Below are 12326 nucleotides of genomic sequence, written 5' to 3' on the forward strand. Positions count from 1 at the left end.
TATTACAGCCGCACGGGTGGCTGTTTTCTAAGAACCCTCCATACCACATCCCTTTGAAGCTGCAGCACGGGAGGGCTCCTCACCGGTCGCAGGGCTCCGGCACGATGGGGACTGCGAGCCCACAGGGCGCCCTCCGCTTTCCCATCCCTGCTCCCCTCCTCCGGCCTCCCCTTCCCCTTTCTTCTTTAGGGAGCCGTGAGAACTGACAGAACCAAAGAAATGCAATTAAAATCAGATCCCTTACAGATGCGCAGAAAATCATTGCTGGCTAATGATTTGCGACTGGGGGCAGTTTCTCTTTGTGGGGGCTATGGCTCCAGCCACCCCAGTCTTTCCACCCTGGCCTGCTCTGCTCTTTGGGGCACTTGCTGCATCTCCAGTATAAAGGGATGAAAAGTGGTCCTGGCTGCCACCCCACACATTGTGACCACTTGCCCGTCAAGCTTCTGGGCTCTCTCTTGGAAGCTCTGTAAGCCGAGTACAAGTCCTTGGCCTGAGGACGCCCTGCAGCTTGAAGGGATACCCAGAGGTGATCATGGTATCCTCCCTGCCTCTAGGCAAATTCAACTCCAGCCACCTAAGACAAAAGACAATGTTTACTTTTAAAGCTCTTAAGGAAAAGTGACCTCATATCTTTCCTGGGGCACTTTATCACTCGTTTATTCAGTCAGTCAACTAACATTTATTGAGCACCTAGTAGAGGGTATATCCTGCTGGTCATTAGGAATCTAGACCAGGTCAGTGCCCTCACAGGACCTGACTCTAGGATCATGATACCCTTCATTGTCAGGAATTATGTATAGGTGTTTAAGTCTATACCAGTACAATTTGTATTCTAGTTCTGTTCCTTAAGTATATGCTATTACTCCAAGGCAGAGGTTTTAAAACTTTAAAAAAAGTAGTGGAACATTTTTCCAAATAGAATTTTGGATTTTCAAAACTGATTATAAAAGCAATACATTAGATTTTCATTTTTTTGATTTGGAGGAAGGAAGCCCAGACCCCCCCTTATCCCTGAAGCATCTTTGCAGATGGAACCCTAGGGAGGCTGAAGGCACAGGGATTAAGAGCAGAGGCTCTGAAGGCAGACTGCCTGGGTTTGAATCCACCTCTACTATTACCTACTGTGTGACATTGGCCAAGCCACTTAACCTCTGTGAGCTTCAGTTTCCTCATCTGCTAAATGGGGGTAATAATAGTATGTACTTTTAAAAGTACATACTTTTGGGATCAAATGAAATGATATATCTTATTAAACACTTAGTATCATGCCTGGCATAAAGCCTCAGGAAATCTGAGAAGGTTTAAAAATGGTACTAGACTGTTTTCTACTACAAATGTGTGTAAGAAGTAGTTCTGCCTCTTGGGAGACTAATACAAAACTAAAACACAGGCACACTTAAAGAAGTGCTAAGATGAGGAGAAAGGAACAGAGGAGTGGGACCTGGCATTGCTCGAGCACAGAGACTCAGGGGGGTCGAGTGCTGCCCAGTGAGGGCTAGTAAAGACAACTCCCTGTGGAGATGGAGGGCTAACTGGGTCAGGTTATGGAAGACCTTGAAGCCAAAATTCAGAATCAGTGCAAATTGTGAGCCACTGTATCTTCTTGAGCACGGAAGTGAGGAATCAAGTGGCCTTCAGGGAACCTGCATCTGTTGGGTGGATCAGAGTGTGGCCGGTGGTGTGGCATCCATCCTTGAGAGTTCCTTCCAGAGTTCAAGGCACAATCCAACAAGGGCCTGGATGGTGGCAGTGATGATCGACATGCAGTGGAAGAGATGTATCTAGAAGACATTTTGAAGGAAAACCACCAAGGCTTGTGACAGGTGCCCCCTGGATGAGATAACATATTAGAGCCTTGAAGACTGTTAGCGAATGGTAAAAAGTCCCGTTTCTCTTGACATTGTCTCTTTGAGCCTGGTAAATAATGGTTCTAAAAACGTTTATCAAATTGAATTGCACTGAATTGATTTTGTTTATTCCACAAATATGTACAGTAATAGGTTCCCACTGTGTGTCAGGCAGATGCAACTGTGCGTGAGATGACATGCTCCCTCCCTTGGGGAGCTTATAGTGTGGCAGAAGATAGAGACGGGTCCACAGGCGTTTGGAAGAGAGCAAAGTGAGGCTGTGACGTGGAACATACAGGGTGCTATGGGAGCATAAAGAAGGGCTACCTCACCCAGACACGGGGGCCAGAGTATTGAAGCTGATGCATACGTGATGAATAGGGGCTAGTATACTCTGGGGCTGGGAAGAGGGGCAAGAATGTCAGAGACAGAGGAGGTGTAGAAAGATGCACAGAGACCTTGTGATGAGGAAGAACATGGCTCCTGCAGGGAATCAGAGCAGCTGAGAAGGGCTGGAGACTAGGGAGCAAGAGTGTGTAGTGAGAGACGAAGCAGGAAAGATAAGCACGTCGAGAAGTGCTTTGTGAGTCATGGTAAGGAGTTTGGACTTTATCCTGTACACACATCTAGGTATTTTAAATGGTCATATGCAGGGGTAGACAGCAAGTTTAGTTTTGGACACGTTGAGTTAGTTTATCCAAGGAGAGGTATGTCAGCAATTCCTACTTTCCCATAAAGTATAATCTAGGTAACAGGGCATGTTTCCCCTCATGGTCTTGTTTACTCCTTTCCATCTGTCGCCTGGAGCCAGCCCCCGAGGATCCCCCTTCTGCTGGGGGCATCTGATCTGGACACCATCTCTGTTTGTCTTGGTTGTTCTGATTTTGTTCTCTCATCTCTCTGGGGGAGCCCTAGATGGGGCATTTGGAGCTCAGCTGGGTGGATGGTCACATCTTGGAGGAGGGGCTGGGCTGGCTGCTGGGGCCATGGATTATTCCCGACTTGGGATCTTCACAGGTGTCTGACGCCTCCCTCAGTGTCCACTTGCAGGATTTTGGCCCAGGACCCCGCTCCTAAGGGCATTTCACTCTGATGGTAACTGCCTGCCCTTTCTTCTGCAGCCGGTGCCAAAGCCTTTGTCTGTGATCAGTGCGGTGCCCAGTTTTCGAAGGAGGATGCCCTGGAGACACACAGGCAGACACATACAGGTGAGTTGACTTGGATTCCCGTGCTCCGGGTCCTCCACAATGTGACAGCGTGTGGAGACGAGGTATCCTGGCGGCACCCTCTTTCAGCAAACGTGACATCCAGTCATTTCCTGGGGGAGCTGTGAGTAGGGATGGCTTGTGCCACGGCCAGCAACTCCTGCTTGTGAGGCTGGCTGGGCAGGAGTTTACAAGGGTGACTTTGCACCGTAAGAACAGCTGCCCTGGATTACGCCAAGATCTCTGTCTCTAACGGGCCACCAAGATCCCGTCTTCACAGAGACTTCTTGTACGCTCTTGTCAAGGCCTTAGAAAGTCCGTGATGTTATCTAAGCATCCCCTTCCTTTGGTGAATGAACAGTTAGGAAACTCGCACACCCCATCTGACTAACTCTGAAACCCTCGTGTGGCCACAGTGGGCTGGTCCCCACTCCGTGAGAGTCGAATCCTTGTCTAAAAGAAAGCAATCTGTACACAGGGTGCGTTTGAACAATGTTAACTGACAACGATATCGCTTTATTTGATTTCAAAGCATTGGTCTCACAGCATCAGCATCATCTCATCATTGTAATCAACATCGTCATCACTGGTGTAGCCCACACTTATCAAACGCTCACAGTGTGCCAGGCTCTGTTCTCAGTGCTTTACCTGATCTCACCTGGCTGGTCTTTCAGTAACTCTGAAAGGTAGGAGGCTACACCCATGTCATAGGTGAGGAAACTGAGGCCCAAAGGAGGGAAGGTGACTGGCTGAGGTGAATGGGGGGATGGGAGCGACAAGGTTTAGACTGCCTGGGTATCCTCTTGCTCTTTGTGAGACCATGGATAAGTCGCCTAAACTCTTAATTTGGGTTTCCTCGTCTGTTAGAAAGGTGGAGTATTAATAGTGCTAACCTCATAGCATAGGGTTGTTGGGGGATTAAAAAAGATATTTCATTTGAAGTGCTTTGTGGAGTGTTTGGCTCATAGTTAAGTGTTCAGTGAGTGGTAGTAAGTGTATTTAAAATTTAATAAATATTTATTGATTTCCCACAACGTGCCCAGCCCTGTTGGGGCATTTAAGTCACAATAACGTGGCAACAGACAGCATTCCTGCCCTTTGTGGACTGAGATTCTCATGGGAGACAGTATAGCCAAATATATATAATGTATATGTATCTATGATATATGTAAAGTATGTATAATACAATGTCGGGTTATAATAAGTGCTAGTAAGAAAAAGTAAAGCACGATAAGGAGTAGAGAGCAATGGGGAGAATGTGGTATTTTAGATCAAATGGTCAGAGAAGACCTCGCTGAGGTGACATCTGAGCAGAGTCCTAAAGTGAGGGAGTGAGACACTCAAAGCTTTCAGGAAGAAGGTCTAGGCAGAGGGAACAAGCTCTTACAGAAGCCCTGAGGCTGGGTTGAACTTGACAAGTTCAAGGAACAGCGTGAAGAGCAGTGTGCTGGGGGGCAGGGAGTAAGGTGCAGAGAGTGGGAGATGAGGTCTGACATAAGGAATTTAGATTTTATTCTGTATGTGCTAAGGGTCCATTGGAGGGGGATAAAACATTTGCAAATCATACATCTGATAAAAGACTTAGAAAATATAAAGGACTCTTATGACTCAATCATAAAAATACAAATAACCAAAATTAAAAAGGGGCAAAGGATCTGAATAGACATTTCTTCAAAAATAGACAGTCAATGAGCACGTGAAAAGATGCTTGACACCATTAGCCGTCAGGGAAATACAAATCAAAATCACAATGAGATAGTCCTTCACACTCATTAGGATGTGGCTATAATAAAAAATAGTAAGAAGGGTTGTCGAGGATGTGGAGAAATCAGAACCCTCATACACTGCTGGTGGGACTGTAAGATGGTGCAGCCACTTTGGAAAAGAGTCTGGAAGTTCCTCAAAAGGTTAAACATAGAGTTACCATATGGCACAACAGTTCCCCTCCTGGGTATCTACCAAGAGAAATGAAAACATACACCTATACAAAAACTTGCACATGAATGTTCATAGCAGAATTATTTATAATAACCAAAAAGTGGCGATAACCTAATGTCCACTCACTGATCAATGGATAAACAAAATGAAGTTTATGCATACAATGGAATATTGTTTGACTATGAAAAGGAATGAAGTACTGATATGTTGTACAACATAGATGGACCTTAAAAACATTATGCTGAGTGAAAGAAGCCAGTCACAAAAGGCCACATGTTGTATGATTCCATTTATATGAAACATCCAGAATAGGCAAATCTGTAGAGACAGAAAGTAAATTAGTAGCTACCACAGGTGGTTGAGTTGGGGGGAAGTGGGGAGTGACTGCTAAATGGGTATAGGGATTCTTTTTGGGGTGACGAAAATATTCGAAAATTGATTGTGGTGGTAGTTACATAACTCTGAATATATTAAAAACTATTGAACTGTACAGTTTAAATGCATTAATTGTATGTTGTATGGTGTATGAATTATATCTCAGTAAAGCTGCATACACACACACACGCACTCCCCGTGCCACACTCCCCGCCACACACATGCGCTCGTGCGCACACATTCATAGAGAAGGGGAAAAAAATAGTCCATTGGAGGGTTTTGAATGGGAAAATGACACGACTTGATTTATGTGTTTAAAAGATCATTTTGGCTCCTATGTTGAGAATTGACCGTGACTGTTTCAGTTAGTAAGTGCTGTGTAATGAACCACTCCAGCAGTAGATTAAAGCAACAGAGTGTTAGTATCTCTGACAGGTCTGTGGGTTGACTGGTCTCTGCTGGGCGGTTTTCACTCAGGGTCTCTCATTGGTGGCGATCAGGTAATGTCTGGGTCTGGAGTTGTCTGCAGACTTGGCTGGGCTGGATGTCCAAGATGGCTTCCTCACGAACATATCTGACCCTCAGTGCTCCTCCCCGGGGCATCTCTCTACAGCAGAGTAGCCTGGACTTCTTACATGACAGCTCAGGGCTCCATGAGTCCAGAAGCAGAAGCTGCCAGCCTCTTCAAAGCTAGGCTGGAAACATGCACCATCGCTTCTGCCATATTTTATTGGTCAGAGCCGTCCCAGGTCAGCCCTAGATTCAAGGGGTGGAAGACTAGACTCTCCTTCTCAAGGGGGAGTGACAAACACATACAGGGAGAGAGGAATGGATGGCAGCCATCTGTGGAGACGAGCTACCCAGCTCCTATGGGGGCCTAGAGTGGAAGAAGGAAGTCCAGTCAGTGACTTTTTGAATGATTGTCATCAGTAGTTCCTTGTCCTTCCACCTCACAAAGTCTGCTTCTCCTGAGTGAAAAGCACACCTTCTAGCACTGGTGTCATCGGCTTTGGACTGCTGCTGCCCTGGCCTGTGGCAGTGGGAGAAGAGCTTTCTAGGTAAGCTGTCATTCCAGTCAGCATTTCCTTGGCTCAGTTATAAAGAAGGTGATTTGGCTAGATGATTTTGCCCAGGGTTCCAGAGCTGGTAATCTTGAAAGCCAGGGGAGGACCCCAGTCTGGTCCCAGCCAGTTTCTTATTGCTAGACCACATGTAACCGAGAATCCCACTCGGAGGATTCCAACTCGGGGCTGAGGAGACTGGGCTGTGAGCCAGCTTTGCCAAGCAGCTTAAGTCTGTCCATCCAGATTAAATGTACAGCAGCAGGGAGCCAGCTGCCCCCTCAGCCAGGGCCAGCGGAAGAGGCTGAGTCCCTGAGGGGTGAGCAGACGGGGAGATTGTTCACAAGCAGACCCCACATGCTTATTGAGCACCTTCTGTGTGCCTGACACCCATGGGGAATATAGTAGTGATCACCACAGACATGCTCCCTGTCCCTTTTTTTTTTAAACAGCTTCATTGAGATATAATTCATATACCATACAATTTACCTGTTTAAAGTATACAATTCAATGGTTTTTGGTATATTACGCTACTAATTTTTATTAAAATTTAATTTATTAAAATTAAAATAATATATTTTATTTATAATAAAATTAAAATATATATAACAAAATTTGCCATTTTAACCATTTTTAAGTGTACAATTCAGTGGTATTAATGACATTCCAGCCTGTTTTTAGAGTCTAGGTATTGATTCAGCTTTGAAAATCAGGAAGCATCTTAGGACCAATGCCTTTCTAGGATTTATGAAGTCAGTAGAAACTTGAAAGTGGTCGCCACTTTCCAGAAAAGGAGATTTGTTGCAAGTATGATTGGAAAGAGTCTGGAGTTTGAGTCAGAAGCCTAGGATGGGTTTCTAACTCCGCTGTCTCCTAGGTGAATAAGCTTGATTTGTTACTCGTCCTTTCTGTCCTTCAAGTCTCCCCACCTACAAAAAGCATATGGTGCCAGTCCTTCCTATAGCAGCCGTGGGGCCCAGCCATTCAGCCTTACTTTTGCGTTATCTCCAGGTTGAGTAAAGGGAGCTCTTGAAAGGGGAGAGGAATGGAGAAAATGAATCCGAATTAGGGATGAGAGAGCAAGGCGGATGCTTTGAGAAAGGCTCCCTCCCCACCTGGGTGTGAGCTACGGGCAAACTCCCTCAGTGGTGAGGGGCATTTGGCCACTTCCTAGTGCAGGGCAGGCTGGGCTCAGTGAGGACAGATGCAGTAGCGCCTTATCCTCAGTGTAGGCTTGGCACCGGGATGGCTCTTCCTGACACGTGGCAGAGCTCCTTTATCTCTTATTGTGCTGTTTCCTGCAGAACCCAGATAGATCCTCACACTCCTTTAATAATATTGAAATCTTGAAATAACTTGAAATCTAGTTGTCATCTCCATTCTAAGAAAGGGGGCCCATGAGGAAGGGAGAGGCCTAATTATAAAGAATGCTGAAAGTAATGGGGCTCAAATTACGGGACTGGGAAAAGCCAGCAGGGCACCACGTATGGTTGGAGAGCCAACAGGAGAGCAGGGGGGGAGAGCTCTGAAAAGGAAAAGGAATGGAAACTGTGGGAGAGTAGAGTAATGGTAATGCCACCTTATATTTCTGACTGCCTTAGTTTATAAAACACTTTCCTCTATTATACTCATTTAACAGATGAGAAAGTAAGGCCTAGAAGCCACCCACTAGGAAGTGGAGAGCGGGAAGTTGACCCATCGTTGCTACCACTCCCCGGCTTCCTACACACACACTGACTTCCTGTAGTCCGTGGGTATATGGCTGAATGTTTAGGGAGAGCCTGTCAGAGATGATTTAGCTCATGGCCCTGTCCTGAGCAGGGCTTTTTTGGATCCCTGTGACCCATTTTTAACTAAGAATCCTCAATGCCCTGATGCCCATGTCCCCCTCCTGAGATAGGATACAACTTGGCTGAAACAGATTGGGTTGGGGTGTTCCGTGTGCAAGGCCACCACGTGGGGAATTCACAGAGCTAGCATGTGGAGTTGCCTCAGGTGGGTGGTGTGTGGTCTTACAGGTATCCTTGCTGCTGAAAAATGAATTTAGTAGAAAGTATTTCCAATTCCAGTTTAGCTGAACGAATGTCATCTTCACGTCTCACCCTTTTGACCCCACTTCAACCTGGATTTCCATCCTGGTATGTGTGACCCCTCCTTGTCCCCTGCCTCCAAGATCTTGGTGGGCTCCCGCTGGTGCTCTGGGAGGCCACATTCTGGTTGGGCTGGGCTCAGGCTTTGTTGTCACACTTGAGTTCTCTGTTTCGGCACAGCAAAGATTTCGAGGAGATAAACAGAGAGCACTTGACACCTTTTATATTATGACAAATACATATTGCAAAACACTGCTGCTTCCAAAATGTTTGGGTTGCAGAGCAGTGAGGAATTAACAGCTCTGCAGCTCCCTGAGACGCTTGTGCTTCATTTACACATCAGAATCTTTTTTACACTGTTCAGTAAAATAAAAAGTGAGAAAACACACGTACACTCATGTACACACTCACATGCACGCTGGGCGCACCACTTGGGTTCTATATCAGGAATGTCTTAAATTAGTAAGTAGTTCTTTAAGTCCAGATAAACTGATAAATACCATTAATGGCTTAATTTATACTCTGGGTTTGAAATTTGACACATGGACACTATCTTGGCTCGGGAAACACAAGTGGTTTTGTGCCAGAGGTTTTAATGACCGATCAGTAATATAAATTGCTGCATCACTGAACAGAAATAGCTTCTCCATGTCATTTGATCTGGAAACTTCTCCGGCCAGGCAGCAGTTAATAAATTTAAAAATAATTACCCTCTTTATTCAAAGTCAAACTAATTAGGAGTGGGTTTTACAAATCATAATGTTGTTCAAGCCACTGTACATCCCCATTTGGGACTTGAACGGGCCTGGGGGCAACAGACAGGATCCGATGGCGTTCATTAGAGGGCAGGGGAGATACCGAGGCTGCTGAGCTGAAGGCGAGGGGTTTGGGACAGTCTTCATCCTGCCCTGTGGGGGAAGGAGGAGGTCTCAGTGAGGAGGCCTTGGGGGTGAGCTGTAGGAACCTTCAACTCTTTTAATCCATATGTGGGGAACTCAGAGCAGCTGCCTACCTATGATCTGAGCCTGGAGGAGATGGGGCCATTGCTGGTGTTTGTGGGCCAGGCCAGAGAGACTATGAGAGCCCAAGGAACAGGAAAGGCAGGTCCAGATAAATTGGCACATGGCTACTTGGGGAGGATGGACCTGCCCAAAGGCAGGGGAGTGGATAGGGTGATCTCTCAAGGGCTCTACTCACTAGGCAAGTTTGGGCCCTGATGGGTGGCTCAGGTTTGTCTTGCAGGCTTCAGGGAAGAGGGACCTGTGGAGAGTGAAGTGAGAATGTGAAGTTCAGGGTATTCAGTGCATAGTGACACCCAGAACTTGGGATGTTGTGTCACACTGCCTGGATTCAAATGCTAGCCCCATCACTTCTAAGTTTTATGATCTTGGGCAGATTGCTTAACTTCTCTAAGCCTCAGTTTCCTCCTTCGTAACATAAGGGTAATGATGGCATCTATCATTGTGGCGCCATTGTGATGGGTGTTGTGAGGATTTAATTGGATAATCCACGTAAAGCACTCAGCACAGGCTTTGCAGAGAGTAAACTCTTAGTAAGTGGTGGTGGTGGTGGTGACTATCTTTGCATCATCAGGATCTTCATCAGAGGCCTTGGAGGGCACCCATTCCCCCACTGGGTAGGTGAGAGGGGAAGTGTCAGGTTGATGGTAATGGTGGTGGAGGAATAGGAGTGGTGTGCAGCTGCTTTGCTAAGGTGGAGGTGGGATCTTCCAGGATCCCTGACTTGTCCTTTGGCCAAGAGGCTGTTTCCAGTGTGCCCACTGAGCTAACAGCCACTGGAGCCCTCTGAGTGCAGTTGGGAGAGGTGAGGGCAGAATGAATTCCACGTGTTGAACAATATCACAGAGCAGATTTGGTGGATCGTATTTAAGGCCCTGTTGCCTGGAATGCCCAAAGCTGCCCAGGGGGACCACCCCCTACCAATATCTAAACAGATGACATATAAACCTAGGCCAGACAAGCTGCAGAGCTGGGATAGGCACTAAGCAGACGTTCCACCCCCCAGGAGCACCAGGAACATGCCCTGCCACATCTTAGAGGGGACCTCGTTGGTTGGTGCCCTTGAAGGCTCAGGAATCTTGAATCTCCTGCTGGTGTCCTGGGCCATGTCTTTACCATCAGGAACCTCAGTATTCTGCATCTCCTGTCTTCCTCAAGTAAGACCTTCTATGTCATCCCACCTACGCCCACCTAGTGCCCTGGAAAAGAAAAGAGGAAAAGAGGCCAGACACAAGATGGCTGAAGTCATTCCTAGCTTTAGGTGTTGTAGGGCTAGGAATCTTGCGGGAAGCCTCAGAGGCCCAGGATACTAGGTTGAACTAGATCTCTAGACTTGCCCTGAAGCAACTCAGCTTCCTCCTCCAGTCCCCAACCTGCCCCAGCAGGTCTGCCAGGTTAGTGACTTGGGTCTGCTGCAGATCAGAGTAGCCTATGCAGCTGGTTCATCCCATCATTCCTTCATTCACTTATTCTCTGAGTTTTATAGTACCTACTGTGCGCCAGGGGCTTTGTGGACCCACTACCTAATGGTGAACAAAACTTGGTCCCTGCCTTCCTGAAGGTTACAATGTTGTGAAGAAAATGAACAAATAGGGTGAACTTGCCTTGGGTGCAGATAGTATAATATTATACTATATTGGGTATTATATATCCAATAGCTATACTCTATTGGATACTTTGGAATTATAATTTTACTAAGCCCTCACTACAGTCCTAAAACATAAATATTTTCCTCCCTATTCTTTGCTGGAGAAAAGTAAGACCTGGAAAGGTTAAGGAAGACCAGTCCAGGGTTGAGCTAGAACATGTGCCTTGGGCTCCTGCACCCAGAGCCCATGTTTTAACACTGCTTTCCCTCCCCATGGGGGCCTGGCATCAAACCCAAATTGCAGACCAGGAGGTCAGCTCTGCCTGTTCAACAGCCTGGAAACCAGGGCTCAGAAGCCCATATTTGAGAAAGGGGGTCAGTTAAGAACAAATAAACCAAACTAGAATTAGGACCCACGAGGTCTTGTTTCCAGTCCAAGGTTCTCTCCACTCTGACTACAAAATAAGGACTTTCTTTTACTGGCCTAGAAAAAGTTGCTAGTTTCCACATTCCTGTGTTACACAGGAAGCCACTCAAGCAGATGCAAATGTTGAGATGCTGGTTCTCATCCTCTCTGTGTTGGCTGCAAGAGGGTCCTGTGGTCCAGAAACAGTGAACACACCTGGTGGCCAAGGGCAGTTGTGCTGCTGGCTCTGCTCTCCTCTGATAGCAGGGAGCAGGCGCTGGAGGGAGCCCCGCCCCACAGTGCTCCCCCTTTCAGTGTGAAGGAGGCTAGCAGGCACCTTGACAGAGCTTTGGAAGGAGGAAGCAGCAAGGACACTGAACACCTCCTTTGAAGGTGCAGAGCTGCACCCCACCTTGGTGTTGTTGGCTATCTGCTTACACTGGCCCCGCTCTCACTCCTGATACATGAGTGATGCTTGGAGAAAGCTTCAGGGACAGTCTCTGGCTCTGAACTTCAGAGTAGAAAATGAAGTCCTTGTTTGGAGGACTTTCTGTGGTGGTGAGCATGGGAGGGGCGGCAGGAGTCGCAGGCGGGACAGAGGATTTAAAAGGGTGAGCAGCAACATTCCTTCCCTCAGGGTGGCTGCCAGCCTCGCCCCTCTCCTGCCCCGGGCCTGGCACAAGGGGCGGTGCTGGGCGCTGAGGAGCCGCGTCAGGGTGGCTGGCCCCTGTCCGACAGCAGTAGGAAAACCAGCAACTGTTCTGGCTCCTCCTCCCAAGGGCAGCCTCCGGGTG

General features: G+C 47.2%; 1 protein-coding gene across 1 annotated transcript in view; it reads left to right on the forward strand.

The window, feature by feature from the left end:
• ZBTB16 (zinc finger and BTB domain containing 16) overlaps nucleotides 1-12326 on the forward strand; it is a 177686-nt gene that overhangs the window by 114628 nt on the left and 50732 nt on the right. Inside the window, exon 4 of the mRNA XM_004427308.3 lies at nucleotides 2972-3058. Within this exon, the coding sequence (XP_004427365.1) occupies nucleotides 2972-3058 (87 nt within the window). The remainder of the gene's footprint in view (nucleotides 1-2971; nucleotides 3059-12326) is intronic.

This window comes from Ceratotherium simum, chromosome 7 (genome assembly GCF_057802395.1).
Source record: "Ceratotherium simum simum isolate JZ-2026a chromosome 7, ASM5780239v1, whole genome shotgun sequence".
In the NCBI taxonomy this organism is placed as follows: domain Eukaryota; kingdom Metazoa; phylum Chordata; class Mammalia; order Perissodactyla; family Rhinocerotidae; genus Ceratotherium; species Ceratotherium simum.